This window comes from Arachis hypogaea, chromosome 4 (assembly GCF_003086295.3).
Source record: "Arachis hypogaea cultivar Tifrunner chromosome 4, arahy.Tifrunner.gnm2.J5K5, whole genome shotgun sequence".
NCBI lineage: Eukaryota > Viridiplantae > Streptophyta > Magnoliopsida > Fabales > Fabaceae > Arachis > Arachis hypogaea.
Window position 1 is genome coordinate 126,803,142 of NC_092039.1, and position 18,776 is coordinate 126,821,917.

The 18,776-nt window shown below is 32.2% G+C and overlaps 3 protein-coding genes across 3 annotated transcripts; 1 reads left to right on the forward strand and 2 right to left on the reverse strand.

The window, feature by feature from the left end:
- The first annotated feature begins 496 nt into the window (after nt 1-496).
- On the forward strand, nt 497-907 carry LOC112795463 (uncharacterized). The gene is made up of 2 exons (XM_025837393.1): nt 497-815; nt 903-907. Exons 1-2 carry the CDS (start codon nt 497-499, stop codon nt 905-907), a joined length of 324 nt encoding a protein of 107 aa, XP_025693178.1.
- Nucleotides 908-2,922: 2,015 nt separating this feature from the next.
- On the reverse strand, nt 2,923-5,557 carry LOC112744804 (TMV resistance protein N-like). Its single transcript, XM_072234052.1, has 2 exons — nt 4,796-5,557; nt 2,923-4,385 (listed from the first exon to the last, which is right to left on the reverse strand). Exons 1-2 carry the CDS (start codon nt 5,254-5,256, stop codon nt 3,563-3,565), a joined length of 1,284 nt encoding a protein of 427 aa, XP_072090153.1. The 5' UTR covers nt 5,257-5,557; the 3' UTR covers nt 2,923-3,562.
- A 10,350-nt stretch (nt 5,558-15,907) lies between these two features.
- Nucleotides 15,908-18,776, reverse strand: LOC112744805 (isoleucine N-monooxygenase 2-like). The gene is made up of 3 exons (XM_072234616.1): nt 18,349-18,776; nt 17,425-17,779; nt 15,908-16,677 (listed from the first exon to the last, which is right to left on the reverse strand). The coding sequence occupies exons 1-3, from the start codon at nt 18,774-18,776 to the stop codon at nt 16,018-16,020; spliced, it is 1,443 nt and encodes a 480-aa protein (XP_072090717.1). The 3' UTR covers nt 15,908-16,017.

An 18,776-nucleotide genomic window follows, 5' to 3' on the forward strand; every position in this document is an offset into this window, starting at 1 on the left:
TGAAATACGTAACAGTTAACTAACATATACTCCTATATTAAAATTTTGCTACATGCTACATCAAATCCTAAATTCTTATATCCATCCACCAATGAATAACTTGAAATCTATCAATGTTTCATTTGAAACCCATCAAACACAACCTCCTAGTGGATCTTCTATACAAATCCTAGATTCATCAATCCAAAGTCTAATAAGATCATGGCAAAGAAGGCAAAGGTGGCTACATGTTTTCGCCACATCATCATCATCAACCCAACACCAACAAGTTATGAATAATAATGCACCATGGAGGAACCATTTGGCCAATTTCCTACAATCAAATTGGGTTCATTTGTTTTCAATCTCATTGCTCATTGTGGACCTCATCATCACAATTCTTGAGCTATCTTCATCTTTGGTTTCACCATGTCATCAACAAAGGGTGAACAAGGTAGAAAAACTTAGTCTACATTGGATTGGAATTAGTATCCTTAGTTTACTTTCAATAAAGTCTATGGCTTTGTTAGTGGGGTTAGGCTCTTCATTCTTTAAGCATTTTGGGTATGTTATGGATGGAGTTGTGACCATTGTGGCTCTGTTTTTGGAAGTGTTTCTTGAGAGAAAAGGAGGTAGTTTATTGATTGTTGTGAGTTTGTGGCGTGTGATTAGAGTGGTGGAGAGTGTGTATGAGTTAAGTGATGAAACAATTGAAGCTCAAATTGAAGGTATAGTTTGTCAATTTGAGGCACTCAAAGAAGAGAACATGAGGCTCTTAGAAACAATCCAAGGAAAGAGCAAGGCCATTGAAAAGCTCAAGGAGGATTTGGATAAATGTAGGCATTGAATTTGAAGCTCCACCCCCATCATCATGAATTCAAGAAATTTTGATATTCACATTGTGGCCTTCTATTTATTTGTAGGCTAAATTAATATACAATTTTCTATTATCAAATAGAGTATGAAATGTATATGGGATGAGCTTTACATCTTATCTAAAAATAAAGAAATCCCAAAAAAAATCTTTGTTATAATTGAAACCGAAAAAGATGCATTAGTTATAAAAGAGAAAGCTAGTGCAATTTCTGATAACTTGTCTATATTAAGTTTGGTTTACATGATATTTACAATAATTAGTTCTTAATACTTTTTAAGTAGATGATAAATTAAAAATATAAATTTGATGGTTTAAGACAATACATAAGGCACCGTTTGGTTGATGTTTGTGTATGTCAAAGACAGAGACACAGTGGGACGTGTTCTTTGTTTGGCACGTGAGACATAAATTAAGAGAGACACAGTGACCTCATTGCTATAATGCTATGATATTCTTAACTGCTTGTTATGTCATTGACTCATTGTCATTAATCAGGAGCAATATCGTGGGGTTTGCTTATTTATTTATTTTAATCACGCATTTGCCATAAGATCAACGTATATTGAAAATGAATAGGGATATGAAGGAGTGCTTCTGACTGTTAGCCATGATCCATGATTTAAATTATAAATATATGGGATAGCAATTACCGATGAGACGCTTGTTTGTAATGACTTTTTTTATTGAAGATAGAGAGACCTGAATTTTCCGTGACTTCTTAAATAAGTATGAGAAGACCGTGTAATTTGAGTTATAACTCATTGATTTGTTTGTTTATTTGTAATGACTTTGAAGTTTGAACTATTAATTAGTGAGTATTAATATTTTTATATATAAATCTAAATAAAATCCAAAAGTAATATAATGTTAAAAGTTAAATATTGGCCAAATACGGACTAAATTTGTTAGAATTTGTTAACTCTGGAGACTTTCTCATATTTTTCTTAGATTGCTTAATTAATTGAGAGCCACATAGTATCATAAAATGTTTCTGATCAACAAATATTTTTTGTATAGTGCATAGTCATAGTTTATCAAAAAAATCGATCATGGCTTTCTCTGTCTTTCTCAGATTTTGGTGAGAGTTCAGTCACACAAAATATGAATTTTTTTAATTTATATTTATATATGTCTTTGTTAGGCATACCAAATTCTGCTATAATTTTTCTTTTAAGTCACCAAAAAAAAATTCGAGATATCATGTCTTGGAAATGGCATGCTGATCTTCGGTTGATCTTGACAAATACAGTAGCAGACATCATGGCAAAGACTGCAATGAGGACTATTTCTCCCCAAATGGAGCTTCCATTGCCTTGGAAGGAGTTTGAGAATAGTATTCAGCGGGACTGCCTTTCTTAAGCAGTTTCTTGTTTTTTTTTCTTTTTTAGTTTTTGTTTATTTTTCTTTTAAGTCACAAAAAAAAAAAATTCTACTATAATAGATTATTGTGATGGCTTATTTTCAATAATGATATTCTGACATGCTTGCTATGTCATTGTCCTAATAGAGTGATATGGTTATTTGGGTGAAAAAAAAGAACTGATATATATCAAAATAGACATATGATGAGTGATTTTAAATCTTAAGCCATTATAGAAGGGGTTTAGTGTTTAACGCTACACTAAAAGTATAAAATACTCATCTCATATTTAGTGATAGAGAAAATCTAGAGAACCTACCAACTCTATATGCAATCATACTCATTAGTCATAGTTCATCTAAGAAGTCAAGCATCATGTTCTTTATCGGATTTTGGTGAGCTAACTCGCAATGGATGAACTTTTTGGCTATATTCATATCTGATCTTTGCTAGCTATATCAGAAACTGCTGTCATAGATTAGTGTGATGGCTTACATTCAATAATGATATTCTGAGGATCTTGCTATGTCATTATTCTAATACAAAGCAATATGTTTTATTGGATCAAGAAAAACTGATATATATCAAAGTAGACATATGATGGAGTGATTCTGAATGTTAGACATGATCGAGAATATTTAATGATATACACTAATAATTGAACTCATATCATATTTATTTATAACATGAAAGAAAATATGTCATGTTCAGTGTAATAGAGAATCATAATATAAATGTGCTCAAGGAAAACAATGCAATATAAGAGAATCACACTCCATTACAATACAGTGAGACTGCAGGACCACCTGTAATGATATGAATTATGGAGGAGAGTTCTGCACGAATTGATAATACATACATACATGCTAGAATGATTCATCTTAGCAAAAGCATAGAAAGGAATTAACTTGCATGAAAAGGAAATTAATTAGCATAAACCTTATGCATGTGCCTATGAATCAGTGACATTGATATCCTATGAAAAGGAATTAACGGCCAAGCGTCCTGCAGTATATGTAATGTTTCTAAACTTGGAAAGTTATGCAACCCATCTGAGTCACCAAAGTCCATTCTCAAGTACTTGATGAGGTCGGGTGTCAAACTCAAACTCAAACTTTCCAAACACTTGACACTTCTTGATCTATTACTTACTCGTTGAGAAAAATACAGCACCTTAACACGGCGGTTTTCTGAAATATGTTGGGCCCACCCCTTTGCATCTCCATAAAAGAATAGTGATCGAGTTGGTGATTCCGTACATGTCTCTACTGAACAGGCATAGGATCCTACGTTTCTGGGAAAGGACAATAATCTGCGATCATTGTTGTTGTTATCTGGTTTGTTACTCAGTGATATGCACAGTTTCTGTAAACTTCCTTTTCAATGCACTGTTTGGAAACAGTTACCCATTCACGACAAGGGAATACCTCCCTCACCTCATTGCTGTCATAGATCATTCGGGCAAGAGTAGTCTTGCCCGACCCGCCCATGCCGCTAATTGAAACAACATTCCTCCTATTTGAATCTTCTTCCTTCAGTTGATTAATTACACCGATGAATTCTTTCACAAATCCCACTACCTTCTTCTCCTTCACAATCTTTTCCTTCCCGAATTCACCTTCACGTATGCAATGTTTCTCAAGCTTAACACCATTCATCACAGCAGGACAATCCTGAAAGAGATTTCTGTTTTCTGTTGCTATGAGGATCCTACTACCACCACCAAACCAATCACTTATTCCCATTCCCACTAGCAACTCCAAATGCTCTTCACTATCAACCCCTTCCAGAACCAGAAGCATCTTTTTATGCTTCAACTCATGCATGGTCTTCACATCCATATCAGAAAGAAGCTCCTTTTGGAAAATTTCCAAGCGATCGTCATCGGTGGTTTTCCTTAGAAGTTCACTAACATCAACAAGAAAACCTGCTGCTTGGAACTTATATTTGATCTTATAGTACAGCTCAAAAGCAAATACTCTTATGTAACTTTTGCCTATTTTAGGATCTTCATAAATTCCCACCACACCAACAGTATCACAAGATTCAAGGTTCAAAAGTGATTCAACCACTCCAAATTGAGAATCAAATCTATTTAATTGTTGCCTGATCTCTAGAAGTTTTGCAGACACTTGTTCAACAATCTTGCCTATGACCCCTGTTTCATAACTATACATCACAACACACAATATTAAATATCAGAAAAGTTTAGAGCCGGCAACTTTATTAAATTTTGGTCAGTATGTAACTAGTAAAAGAAAAATGAGTAATTCCACACCATTGGATGAAATCTCACACAATTAAAAACATTATTGATAACTATAAATCACAAAAATTAATGGCCCCTAGCACTCCTCTATTAATATCTTTGTATGTAATTATTATTTTAGAAAAAATTATGTCTACCAAATAATTAATAAAAATAAAAACTTTATCAGGATTCATTGTAAATTTTAGAGTGACCTAATATAAAGAAATTAAACACATAATAAAACTTGTTGTCTCAATTTTTATTAATCATTAAGATGATAAAAAATTATGAGTTCAATTAATTTGGTAATTAATTAAAAAGAACTCACTGATCTCGCTCCTCAACAATGTGTTGTCCACTTAGGTCGCAAACTGTAAATAGAGCAGACTTCCACGCTTCCCCCTTGTCTTTGCCTTCTCTCTTTTCATGTTTCTCCATGGCTTCCTTATATTTGGCGCTAATCTGATATCTCACTTCTGCGGGCTTTACGTGATAAAAAACTGGGACCATGGATCGTTCGTTTCCATTGTTTTTGGAGTACTTGAGCATCTGCTCTAGTTCCAGGAGGCACCATGAGGAAGATACATAGTTTTCACTCATCACAACAATATGAATCCTAGATCTTTTAATGGCTTCCATCAGAGTAGGTTTAATTGCGTCACCTAGTTCCAGAGCCGGATCATCCCTGAATACTTGGAGTTTTTTTACATCGGCCAGACCATGATAGAGATAATCTGTGAATAAGAACCTTGTGTCCTCGCCTCTAAAGTTCAGAAAAACATCATACATGCCTCCTTCTGATGATAAGGATGACGTCGCCCACAACCACGGGGCCGGCGACGAGGAAGACGCCACCCCGGCCGCTCCATCATCGGCCGTGACGTGGTATACAACAATTGAAATCAAAGAAGCAGTGAAGCAGTGTGGATATCAATGATGAAATAGTTGGTGGATTGATTCATGAACTTGCTTGGTGACTTTGGAATATATTATTCGCTACTTGCAATACTTTGATGAATGATTGATACATATATTTGTTATAAAAAGACCTTGGTCATGACAATTGCTTTCACCAGCAATTTTATTAGAGGAGTGTTAGGGCAGCAATTTTTATATTTTGTAATCATCAATTGACCATTAATAATATTTTTAATGGTGTAAGATTAAATCTAATAGTGTGGGATCATTTAATTTTTTTTTAATGGTTAAATGATGGCCAACTTTTTAAAAAATTGCTGGCTCTAGATTTTTTCATTTTATTATATGAGCAATGCTAGGGGGCCAACAACTTTTGTGATTAGTAGCCATCAAATAGTCATCAATAATGAGTTAATGGTGTGAGATTGATGTGAGATTTCATCCAATGGTTCATCTTTCTCTGCTGGTTACATGCTGACCAAAATTTCATAAAGTTGCTGCCTAGACTTTTTCTTATTATATTATACTAACTACTATATTATTAAACTCTTGATATTAGACTTAACCAATCTTAACTTGTCCTTTAGCATCCCAAGTCATATGTATGTCCAGCATGATGCTCACTCATTTATAGACAATTATTCTTATGATTAAAGAATAGAGAGGTGTAATCAAGGTGAAGCTATCAGCTATGGCCATGGTCCCCTCCAATTTTGTAATTTTTCTCTTTCAATTCAAGTAAATGGAATTGTGTTCTTAGTTCATTTTAAGTCATAATTTATCTTTTTCCTCATCCTCAAATATATATAATATTCTTCTCAACTTCAATACAATCTCAATCATATATCCCATTTTTTTTCTACTTCTCTAATCCTTAGTTTCTCTAATTCTAGTCCTAAGACAAAGACATATATACCTAGTGATACTTTTTATGTTCCTCTTGACTAAGAAGGAGAAATTATGTTTATTTGACTAAAGTTTTAACATCCTTCAAATATCATTAGCAGTCCATTTGATTTTAAAGATCTTGATAGTAGTCGCTATGCTTTTATTAGTTGTAATTTTTAAAATTTCACAGTATTGCTTCATTTTTTTAAAGTATTGTTAGAAAAATAATAAAAATTAGTTAACAAAAATTACACACATCTAAAAATTAAAAATATATATTTAAAATTTATTTGGAAGATAACCAAACTTTTTTTTTCGATCCAAGAATTAACTAATAAAATAGTGAAAAGCAAAGATTAAGGAATAGAAAGAGAAATTTAAAAGAAAAGAGAAATATTGTCTAATTATTATTGGTTGAAAAAAATTTTGTTCTCAATCTTTTTTTATTTAAAATCTAAAAATCACATTTAAAAGCTTCTGTTACATTAAAAGTTTATTATATATTATTGATGGTTTCAGTGGCTAAGAGAAGGGGGTTGAATCTTAGCCCCCTTTTTGCTTACTAACACTTGCTGAACTCAGAGGAGACTTTTCTGTTTTTAGCTCGTCCCTAGCCACGAGACTTTTTCATTTTGTCTCGTCACTTGGCACGAGACATTTTTGGTTTTTGCTCCTGTGCAGTAGAAAACAGAAATGGAGTAGGAGAGAAGAAAGATTACACCCAGATATATCCTGGTTCGGCTGCTAAGTGCAATGCAACCTACATCCAGTCTCCATCACAACAATGATGGAATTTCACTATAATCAACCTGATTACAAACTGTAAAGTGCTAACCCAACTTACAAGGAGATTCCCACAGAATCATAAAACACAACATAGATGAACAAAGGAACTCTAAGACATCTATGGCTTTTTCTTTTAATTTTGTACTCTCTGCCTTTTTCCGCTCTATGACTTTTTCATTACAAACCTCACTGTTTGCCTTTTCTCCATGAGACTCAAGACATGACAAAATTAAACAGAAAAATACTAAACAGAATACATTGAAGGAGAAAAAAATCTGTAAGCTTAGGTAGCTCTGAGAATCATGTGCCTTGCACTCTCACTGCTTACTTCTAACTCCTTGCTTCAAAGCGTGGTTGTTCACTCTTTTTATAGAAGAGGGAAGCCTCCACACTTGAAGCCAAAACCCAAGCTTAACTTCTTTTCCTTCACACATAACCGGTTCGGCCACACAGAGAGAGAAGAGATAACCATGCAAAACCCAACATGCAATTACCTCTAGTCCTTCCTTGGTCATCACTCTTCATCAATCCGAGCTCTCCATCCTTGGCTTCCTCTCCAAGATGGATTTCTGGCCCTTGATGCTTCATGATGATGATGACTTCATCTGCTTCAATCTCTGCCTCTTCCATCACTTCGTCACTCTAGCTACTTCTTGTGGTGGTTGAGCAGAATCAAAGACAAGCCATGCCTCCAAGAATCTCACCTTGCTGGTCGAATCTTCTTCTTCCTTTTTGAGCATGAAGAGCTCAAGATTACCTCACCAAATCTAACCACATTTGGTGAAAATCTCAGCCACAACTCATTTTTATTTTAGTATGTTTTCTTGCCATCATTGTGATGGTCTTTAGACTTGCTTTCTCTTCCTTTCGATAGCTCATTTTTGCTTCCATGGCTACCATTATTTCCTGTGTAATAACCGAAGAAGAGAAGCAAATAGAGAGAAAAGAGAGAAATTTGAAGAGCATTGATTTAGGAAAGAGAAAGAGATAAAATGAAATGATTCTTTCCTTGCTGAGTAGCGTGTAGTCATAAGTGCTACTATCAAATCAATTGTCTTGCTTTCTCTCTCATAGTTCCCATGCAATAAATGACAATGTAATGAATTTGGAATCCATCACATGGTGAAATGCTTGGATCCGTTGGAAGCAATTTTGCTTTCCTTCTTCCACTTGTTTCGGATCATGCATGAGGAATTAAAATTGGGCTAGTTGTTTCAATCATTTAATTCTGGCCCAATAGTAACATTTACTTTCCTGATGAATTTTTGGAACATAGGAAAGCATTTTCAACTTGGACTTGTAACCATAATAGATTAAATTGGCCCAAGTAAAATAAAGAATCAATTCAGCCATGTTCATCATATATATATTATCAAAACCAAAGGCTGAATGTAATTGGGCTTGCACCAGAATTTTGGCCCAATATTAAAACTTACAACAAAATTATTTAATCAATATATGTTAAATGAAAATCAGATTAATAATTTTGTAATTAATTATTTTTAATAATGTTTAATCATCATAAATATTAATTTAGAGTTTTCCAAACTCATCAATTATAAATCATACCAGTAAATTTAATATCAATATAAAATTACTTGCATAATTTTAATAATTCAAAAGTAACATACCATAAAACTACTGTGTATTAAATATACAGGAGTTATTAGATTATAAAATATAAATAATCTTATAAAATAACTAAATAAATAAATAAATAAATAAGAGGTAACAAATAAAGAAATATAACGAGAGAGAGAATTGTTATTGATGTTGTATTACATTTGTTTCATATTACACTCCTATTTATATGCACACAAAAGGTAACATTTTTAACTTTTATTAAATTCATCTCTCTTGAAAATGTGCCTATTACTAAATGATGGTCATTCACTTCATTTGATCTTATCATAACACTCCCCATTGTATGACCATTTAGGATAATGTCTCGTTAAAACCATACTAAAGAAAAACCCTGTGGGAAAAAATCTTAGTGAAGGAAAAAGAGTACAATATCCTTTGTGATGGGGACTGCCTCATTAAAAATCTTGTCAAGAAAAATTCAATGAGAAAAAACCTGACCAAGGAAAAAAGAGTACAGTCTCTCCCTGTTGTCGACATCATTTAATGTCTCGAAATCGGCGCATCCCAATTTCATGTACCAATCTTTCAAAGGAGGATTTTGGGAGTGACTGTGAATAAATCTGCCAGATTGTCACTTGAGCGGATTTTTTGGACATCAATTGTCCCTTGATTTTGAAGATCATGAGTGAAGAAGAATTTGGGAGAAATATGCTTTGTTCTATCGCCTTTGATGTATCCGCCTTTAAGTTGAGCAATGCATGTTGTATTATCTTCAAACAAGATAGTTGGAGCTATCTTATGATCAATCAGTCCACATGATGACAGAATATATTAGATCAGACTTCTGAGCCAAAAATACTCGCGACTAGCTTCATGAATCGCTAGTATTTCGGCATGATTAGAGGATGTTGCAGCAATCGTCTGTTTCGTGGACCTCCATGATATAGCTGTACCTCCATATGTAAACAGATATCCTGTTTGAGATCTCCCTTTATGTGGATCAGACAAGTATCCAGCATCTGTATAGTCAACTAATTGTGACTTGGATCCATAGGGATAAAACAATCCCATATCAACCGTCCCATGAAGATATCGAAAGATTTGTTTGATTCCGTTCTAATGTCTTCTGGTTGGAGAGGAACTATACCTTGCTAATAAATTCACAGCAAATGATATATCGGGTCGTGTATTATTAGCAAGATACATTAGCGCTCTAATGGTAATAAGATATGGTACTTCAGGACCAAGGATATCTTCATTTTCTTCCTTAGGATGGAATTGATCTTTATTCACATTCAAAGATCTTACGATAATTGGGGTACTTAATGGATGTGACTTATCCATATAAAATCTCTTCAAGATCTTTTCTGTGTATGTTGTTTGATGAATAAAGATCCTATTTTTTGTATGCTTGATCTGCAGTCCGAGACAAAATTTAGTTTTTTCAAGATCTTTCATCTCAAACTCTTCTTTTAGAGCTTTTATAGTTGTTGGAATCTCTTCAGGAGTTCCAATGATATTTAAATCATCAACATACACAGCAATTATAATAAATCCAGATGCAGATTTCTTTATTAAAACACACGGGCTGATATCATCATTTTTGAATCCGTTTTTGGCCAGATACTCAGTAAGACGATTATACCGCATTCGTCCAGATTGCTTTAGACCATATAAAGATCTTTGCAATTTAACTGAGTATGTATAACCCCTGCGAATATTCATTGGATGGTTTAGATATCTTTAGTCTTTCGGGGACTTTCATATAGATATCCCGATCTAATGAGCCGTATAAGTAGGCTGTTACCACATCCATTAAATGCATATGTAGTTTATGATATGCAGATAAACTGACCAAATAACGCAATGTTATCGTATCCACTACAGGGGAATACGTTTCTTCATAATCTATACCGGGTCTTTGTGAAAAACCTTGTGCCACAAGTCGGGCTTTGTAGCGCACAACTTCATTTTTCTCATTTTGTTTTCTCAAAAATACTCATCTGTATCCAACAGGTTTTACATCTTCTGGTGTACGGACTACAGGTCCGAAAACTTCACGTTTTGCAAGTGAGTCTAATTCAGCCTTCATGGCTTCTTTCCATTTTGGCCAATCATTCCTTTGTCGACATTCTTCGACTGACCTTGGCTCAAGATCTTTATTACTTTCATGCATGATATTTAATGCCACATTATATGCAAATATTTCATTGACAATTGTCTTATTTCGGTCCTATTTCTCTCCTGTAAAGACATAATTTATCGAGATCTCGTCATTTTCACAATTTTCAGGTACCTAAACGTCTTCTGGCGTTAACACTATATCAGAATTTTGGACAACTGCAGGTGTCTCTACTATGTCTTTTTCAACAAGAATAGTATTTACCTCTTTTTGCTTTCGAGGATTTTTGTCTTTGGAACCGACAGGCCTGCCACGCTTCTAGCGTGTATTTGCTTCGGTGGCAATTTGTCCAATTGGGACATCAATTTGAATTGGGGCATTTTCTGTTGGTATATAAGACTTGGTTATCCTCTTTGTATCGGAAAATGCATCATGCAAATCATTTTCTATTCTTTGCAAATGTATAATCTTTTGAACTTCTAGTTCACATTGCCCTGATCGAGGAGCTAAATGAATCAAGGATGATGCATTCCAATTAAGTTCCTTTTCAGGAAGCTTATTCTCTCCCCTTAATGTTGAAAATTTTGATTCATCAAAATGACAATCTGCAAGCCAAGCTTTAAATACATCTCCAGTTTGTATCTCAAGATACCTCACTATAGAGGGAGAATCATATCCAACATATATCCCTAATTTTCTTTGAGGTCCCATTTTGGTGCGATTAGGTGGTGCAATAGGAACATATATCGCACACCCAAATATTCTTAAATAAAAAACATTTGACTGCTGGCCAAAAGCTAATTGCATAGGAGAGAACTGATGGTAACTCGTTGGCCTCAAGCGAATAAGTACTGCGGTATGTAAAATAGCATGCCCCCAAACCGAAGTTGGGAGATTTGTTCTCATAACTAAGGGTCTAGCAATCAATTGGAAGCGTTTAATAAGTGATTCTGCTAACCCATTTTGTGTGTGAACATAAGCTACTAGATGTTCAACACTTATTCCATTAGCCATACAATAAGCATCAAAGGCTTGGGAAGTAAATTCACCAGCATTATCAAGACAAATTACTTTGATTGGATTTTCTGGAAATTGTATTTTTAATTGAATAATTTGAGCCAGTAATCTTGCAAATGCCAGGTTGCGAGAAGATAATAAGCACACATGTGACCATCTTGAAGATGCGTCTATTAGGACCATAAAATATCTAAAAGATCTACATGGTGGATGAATAGGTCCACATATATCACCTTGAATCCTTTCTAGGAATTCAGGGGCTCAAATCCAATCTTTACTGGTGATGGCCTTAAAATTAACTTCTCTTGAAAATATGCAGCACAACAAAATTCACTAGTTTTAAGAATCTTCTGGTTCTTTAGTGAATGTCTATGGGAGTTTTCAATAATTCTCTACATCATGGTTGTTCCTGGATGACCCAATCGGTCGTGCCAAGTTATGAATTCATTTGGGTTAGTAAACTTCTGGTTTATAATGGCATGTGATTCAATTGCACTAATCTTGGTATAATATAACCCAGATAAAAGTGAGGGCAACTTTTCTAATATAACCTTTTTATTTGAATCATGAGTTGTGATACATAAATACTCATGATTTCTCTCATTCATAGTTTCAATATGATATCCATTTCGGCGAATATCTTTGAAACTCAACAAGTTTCTCAGAGACTTGGTAGATAATAGTGCATTATTTATTACAAATTTTGTTCCTCCAGGAAACAAAATTATAGCTCTTTCGGAGCCTTCTATCACATTACCCGAGCCAATAATAGTATTAACATACTCTTCTTTTGGCACAAGATGGGTAAAATATATATCACTTTTAAGAATAGTATGCGAACTTGTACTATCTACAAGGCAAATATCTTCAGAATATGTCCTTACTATTTTTTTCAAAGACAAATAATAACAATAATAAAATGAGTAAAAGTACATACACAGTAAAATTATTAACATGAATACTTAACAAATACACATATTAAACTATTCCATCATTGATCAAATGACCAATATTTCCTTCAAAATCCTTAAAGAAATTAGATACATCATAATGAGTGGTGGAATTTTCATTATTTGAAACAAAATTTGTTTCCTTTCCTTTATCATCCCTTTTCAAGGATGCTTGATAAAGATCAACTAGGTGTCTTGGGGTACGACAGGTACGTGACCAATGGCCCTTTCCATCACAACGGAAGTATTTATCCTTAATTGATTTACTTTACCCATTGTTTCTTTCTTTATCCCACTTCTGGTAAGATCCTTTCTTGTGAACATAATTTCTTTTCCTTCCATAATTTTTCTTGTTATCAAAATCTTGCCATTTACCTCTTCTGGGGTTATAAGTTGCCGCATTTGCTTCAGAAAATGGGGCGACGCCAGCTGGGCGCGCTTCATGATTTCTTAAGAGCAACTCATTGTTGCGTTCAGCAACAAGAAAGAAAGAAATTAGCTCAGAATATCTTTAAATCCTTTTTCTCTATTGCTACTGCAGGAGCACATTCGAGGCATGGAAGGTCGAGAAAGTTTTCTCTAACATATCGGACTTGAGGAGGTATCACTGTCGTTTGATGATTGTACCTTTCTTCAAGGTCTTTCCACAGATCTGCAGGATCTTTTAATGTGGGATATTCATTTTTCAATCATACGTCAAGATGACGATGAAGGAAAATCATAACTTTGGCTTTATTCTTCTGGGATGTATTATTTTCAGCCTTAATGGTATTTCCAAGATCCATTGAATCAAGATAGATTTTAGCATATAGTATCAATGGTAAATAATTATTTCCAGATATATCAAAAGCATTATATTCAAGATGAAAGAGTTTTGACATAATAAAAATTTGTTACCTGAAGTCTTCCTAAAATATCGTTAGAATTTGGTGCTGATAACGTGTTATAAAATAACTAAATAAATAAATAAGAAAGATGTAACAAATAAAGAAATATAATGAGAGAGAGAGAGTTGTTATTGATGTTATATTACATTTGCTTCGTATTACACTCCTATTTATATACACACAAAAAGTAACATTTTCAACTTTCATTAAATTTATCTCTCTTAAAAATATGTTCATTATTAAATGATGGTCATCCACCTCATTTGATCTTATCATAACAAACAAATATATATTGAGCTGTCTTGGTGCACAATTATTGCATGTGGTGTATGTCCGTGGTCAGGTTTGTAAAGGAAAAAGATACCTGAAGAAATATAGGCATACAATAGTGATGTTTTAGTTTAAGTGATTTGGTATTAATTAATTATTAGTCCAACAAAATCAAAATATACTTCTATGTTTAATGAGTCTTCATAAAAGAAATTTAGCATCAACAAACAAACAAAAAAACTCTTAAACCAATAAATTAATTTATTTTTGTGAAATACGTTTCGGATTTTTTTTTTTTTTATTTGTGTCAATTGACTCAATTCTGTTTTGTCCAAATAAATAAGTGATGTTTGGGTGAAAAAATTTTCATCGATATTGGATTCTAATAAAATTACACAAATGATGGAGAAGAATTCCGTTAATTGTCAAAATAAGTGGATCATGGCAGAAGTGGCCAAAATAATTTAACTTTGATGAAGTTGTTGGTGTATATATAATGATAAACAGATTTAAAATTTAGGATTTAGAAATATAATATTAAGATTTTTTTATCGGAGATAAATTACGTAAAATATAAAAAAAAAAAAAACCATGATGCAAAAGTATATTTAATATGAATTTTTCACCCCCAACAAATTGTCATCATCCATAATTTTATATTATACCATTGTTAATCACATCTCCATACTACACCATTATTTAAACCATTTAAGAAATTATTAGTGGGGAGAAGTTGTTTGGCTTGGCACAATAATAATGATCGAAATAATATTTTAGTCATCCAAAAACCACACCGTTTTAAATACCGAAAGATTGAATGAATATATATATTTAAAATAAAAATTCATGTTAAACGCCTTAATCATGTAAGAGTAAAAACCCTTATCCACTTAAGTCTTTAAATATTAATGAGAAGTACTTTTGTAGGAACAAATAAAGTAATAAGATTACATGATTTGAAAATAGGTTTAATTATTCTAAAAATTTCTATATTTTCACAAAATATTCAATTAGATACTTAGTACTAACAAATGTCCCTGAAAAATTGAATATTTTAAAATATTTGTTATTATGTTTGACATAGAAAGATTTTAAATATTTTTAGAATATTTTTTTTTTAAATTATAAGGACGAAATTATAGGACCACAACTACTTATTAGTACAAATATATTTTAAAAAATTTGGTACATTTGATATGAAGAACTTTCGTAAACTGAAGAGTTATATATAGGTTTTTTTTATTATTGAAAATTCAAGGAGTTAATTTTATATAAAGTTAATAGTTGAGAGATTAAATTATCATTTAAGGACTATTAACTATTACTTAATTTTATATAAAATTATTTGCATTTGAATTTCTATTTTTTTTATTATATATGTAGGAAGAGGTTTTCTTTATTTTGACAGTAAATGAATGCTTTGGATTTTCTTTATTTATTTTGTTTATCTCACTAATAAAGACTATTTCGACGTTAATTTCTACTTTATCATTTTGTTTATTTTTTAAATTTAAAAACAGCAATGAACTTACAATACTAACGTGAAAGATAATTAATAGATCAAATAAAATTAAGCACTGAACTATTCTTGGATCGGAGCAACTGAAAATTTCTTAAAGATTAAAGTATATAATCTTTAAATATTAAAGCACTAAAATAAAAATATTTCAAGAATTAACTGTTTCATAAAAAATTACATACCGTTAAAATAGAAACTATAATTTATCACCTATTTTGAGAGCACATGATTTCACCCCCTAAAACTAGTTTAACACATGTTTTATATATTATTACTGTCTTAATTACTTAATCAAATATTTATATCAATAATATTAAAAAAACAAAAAATAGCCCAAACTTATTTTATTTAATATTTATTAATTTTAATAATAATTAATAAATATTAAATAAGACAAAATCTAATTTGTTTTTGGCTAATTTTTTTGATAAAAACTCAGGTGAAGTCGACTTCACATAAAGTTGATACTTGAAAGTCGTTAGATGAAAATTTGGTCAAATTAGTCAAATCATTTAATGGCTCTCAAGTATCAACTTCACGTCAAGTCAACTGCAACTAAGTTTCCACCAATTTTTTTTATTACCAATCGAACATTTCTATAATAATAGCTTAAGTAGAAATTCCATAAGCCTCCGCCGGCAACCGCGGCATTGCAAATGCCATGAGTGGCTTTGCTTTTATGGTACTTCCTTCTGTTTCGGAGAGGTCAATGGTTTTTTCATTGGGTGGCACACTCCAATTGAAGCCATGCAACATCCTAGCAAATAACATAACTGTCATGGTAGAACCAAGATTGATTCCGGGACATGCACGTCTTCCGGTGCCAAACGTAATCAACTTCAAACTCGGCTCATTTAAATTCAAATTCTTAAACCCATCAATATTATTATTATCTTTTTCTAAATGGCGTTCGGGTTTAAACTTCAAGGGTTCTTCCCATATTCTTAGATTTTGTCCGATTCCTTGCCGTCTTAGAACAATGTGGCTACCTTTTGGAATGAAGTATGTGTTGTCGGCAATAAATGTGTCTTCCATGGAAACATGGGTAGCGTTGATATCATCAATGGGGTGAAGGCGAAACACTTCTCTTGCACATACTTTTATGTAATTGAGTTTTGGAATGTCTGATTCTTGAACTTGTCTTTCCTTGCCAACCACCGTATCTAATTCCTCCACCGCCTTTCGGAGCGTCTCCGGCCGATTTAGCATCTCGGCAAGTCTCCATTCAAAGGCATTCGATGGATTGTCCACGGTTGCAATCATCATATCCTGAACATAAATTTTTATTTATTGAGTAATCTAAAAAGCGAAAACTCGGTGCAGTCAATTTTATGTGAAATTGATAGTTGAAAAATTTAGTCAAATCTGTTAAATTATTTAACAACTTTTAACTACGTAAAATTGACTGTATCTAAATTTTTTCACCAAAAAATCAAATTGAAGATTCATGTGTATGCATGTATATGATTGAATAATGGATGTCTCTCCCTAATTTTATTTGAAAACTCAACATTATTTGAAAAAAAAAAGTTGAATATGTATATGCAATTCTTTTTATATAAAATTAATAGTTAAAAATTATTAAATTATTTAATATATTTAATTAAATTATTATCTAATAATTTTTAACAGTCAACTTTATATATAGATAATTGTATATGAATTTTTATATAAAAAAATTTAATGCATTAACAATATAAACTTTTTGTTAATAATATATTAATACATAATTAATTATATGTGTAAAACTCTTTTACATCAATTATATACGCATGAAAGTTAAATTTGATATTTGGTGAAAATCAGAACTCTTGTTTTACTTATGAACTGAAAAAGACCTTCATATACTCATCATTTCACTCAATATGTAATTTTTTAAAACATTTTCTCTTAATTCCACCTTGATTATATATCAACCTTTAATAATGTTCATTAAAAATGTGTAACTTATGCACTGAAAGTTAAAAATACAATATAATATATAAAGATATATAGTAGAGTATCAAGTGTTATTACCATAATTTGAGACTTAATTTCATCAAGAGTCAAAAGTGGATTATCATTTGCATCTTTCAAGGAGATTAGAACATCAAGCAAGTCCTCTTCACATGTTCTTTTACCATTCTTCCATTGCTGAACCCTATCTTCAATTAAGGGATCATGATACTTCAATATCAACTTAGTGGCCATCTTCAAGTTCTTCTTATGACCATCCAAGTCAAGCTCTCTCAAGCATGCAACATAATCAGAGATAGAGAATGCAAAGAGGTATCTCAAAACAGTGAAGATTGCATCAATATGTTCCACCTCCTCAAATCCGGGTCCTCCATCTTCCCTTCCTTTACCAAAGTGCCTTGCATTGAAGACCAACCTGTTGGAATAATAATAATAATAATACAATTCATCAATGTATGTCAAGAATAAATTAAAAAAAAATTCTCAAAATATTAAGCTCTTTATTATTAAGGTCTCATGTTTAAATTTCCTAGAGGATAAAAATATAAAAACATTAAAGATAAAATATTACAAATAAAAAAGTTATATTTCTATTTGTATCTACTGCATTTCTCATAATATTTTAGTTAACCAAAAAATTGAACAACTTTTTTTTTTCTAGAACAAATAATATTTTGTCTGTTTCTGTATTTGTCTATTTTTTAAATTATTTTTTGTCTTCTAGTATATTTCTATGTCATCATGAAATTTAATCATATCACATAATCGACATGTACATTAATACACATATGGTTTAACTAATTTTTAATTAATAAATATTAGTCAATTTTTTAGTGTAAAATATTTTCTTAAAGATTTAAAATTTATAATTTATAATATAAAATTTAATAAAAATAAATTGTTATTAACTAAAAAATAGTCAATTTTCTAGTTGAACTTAAAAAAGAAAAGAAAAGTTTTTTTTTTTTTGAATTGATATCCCACCTTCTAATAATGTTGCCACAATAATGTCGTGCCACAATCCTCGCATCCACAAGACCGCCACCATTCTTGTTGCATTGATTGTAAACATAGAGAACGATGTTGTCGGCTTCCTCCACCCTCTTGTCTTGTAGCCATTGGAGTCTTCTTGGAGACACCAATTCATTGGCCATAACTCTCTTCATTTTCTTCCATTGTTCTCCATAGGGCACTACTATTGTACTCAAGTACCCACCTGAGACATGTTCACTAGACCAATTCGTAGGCCTCGACGCGAAAATTGAATCTTGTTTTGTCAATAATTCGCGAGCGATTTCAGGACTAGTGATGGGAATAACATGAATGTTACCTAGACGAATGCACGCGATTTCGGTGTTTAGATCACTCATGATCTTATGTATCCATCTAGATGCTGATTTGTTTGCTACCAT

What these genes read in the sequence shown, in the direction of transcription:
- LOC112795463 (XM_025837393.1), top strand. Translation starts at nt 497, where the DNA reads ATGGCTTTGTTAGTGGGGTTAGGCTCTTCATTCTTTAAGCATTTTGGG.
- LOC112744804 (XM_072234052.1), bottom strand. Translation starts at nt 5,256, where the DNA reads ATGTATGATGTTTTTCTGAACTTTAGAGGCGAGGACACAAGGTTCTTA. An exon ending in ATTGTTGAGGAGCGAGATCA is followed by an intron (nt 4,386 to 4,795) that starts GTGAGTTCTTTT and finishes TGTGATGTATAG; the next exon opens with TTATGAAACAGGGGTCATAG.
- LOC112744805 (XM_072234616.1), bottom strand. Translation starts at nt 18,776, where the DNA reads ATGGTAGCAAACAAATCAGCATCTAGATGGATACATAAGATCATGAGT. An exon ending in TGTGGCAACATTATTAGAAG is followed by an intron (nt 17,780 to 18,348) that starts GTGGGATATCAA and finishes TTATTCCAACAG; the next exon opens with GTTGGTCTTCAATGCAAGGC. An exon ending in AAATTAAGTCTCAAATTATG is followed by an intron (nt 16,678 to 17,424) that starts GTAATAACACTT and finishes ATTTATGTTCAG; the next exon opens with GATATGATGATTGCAACCGT.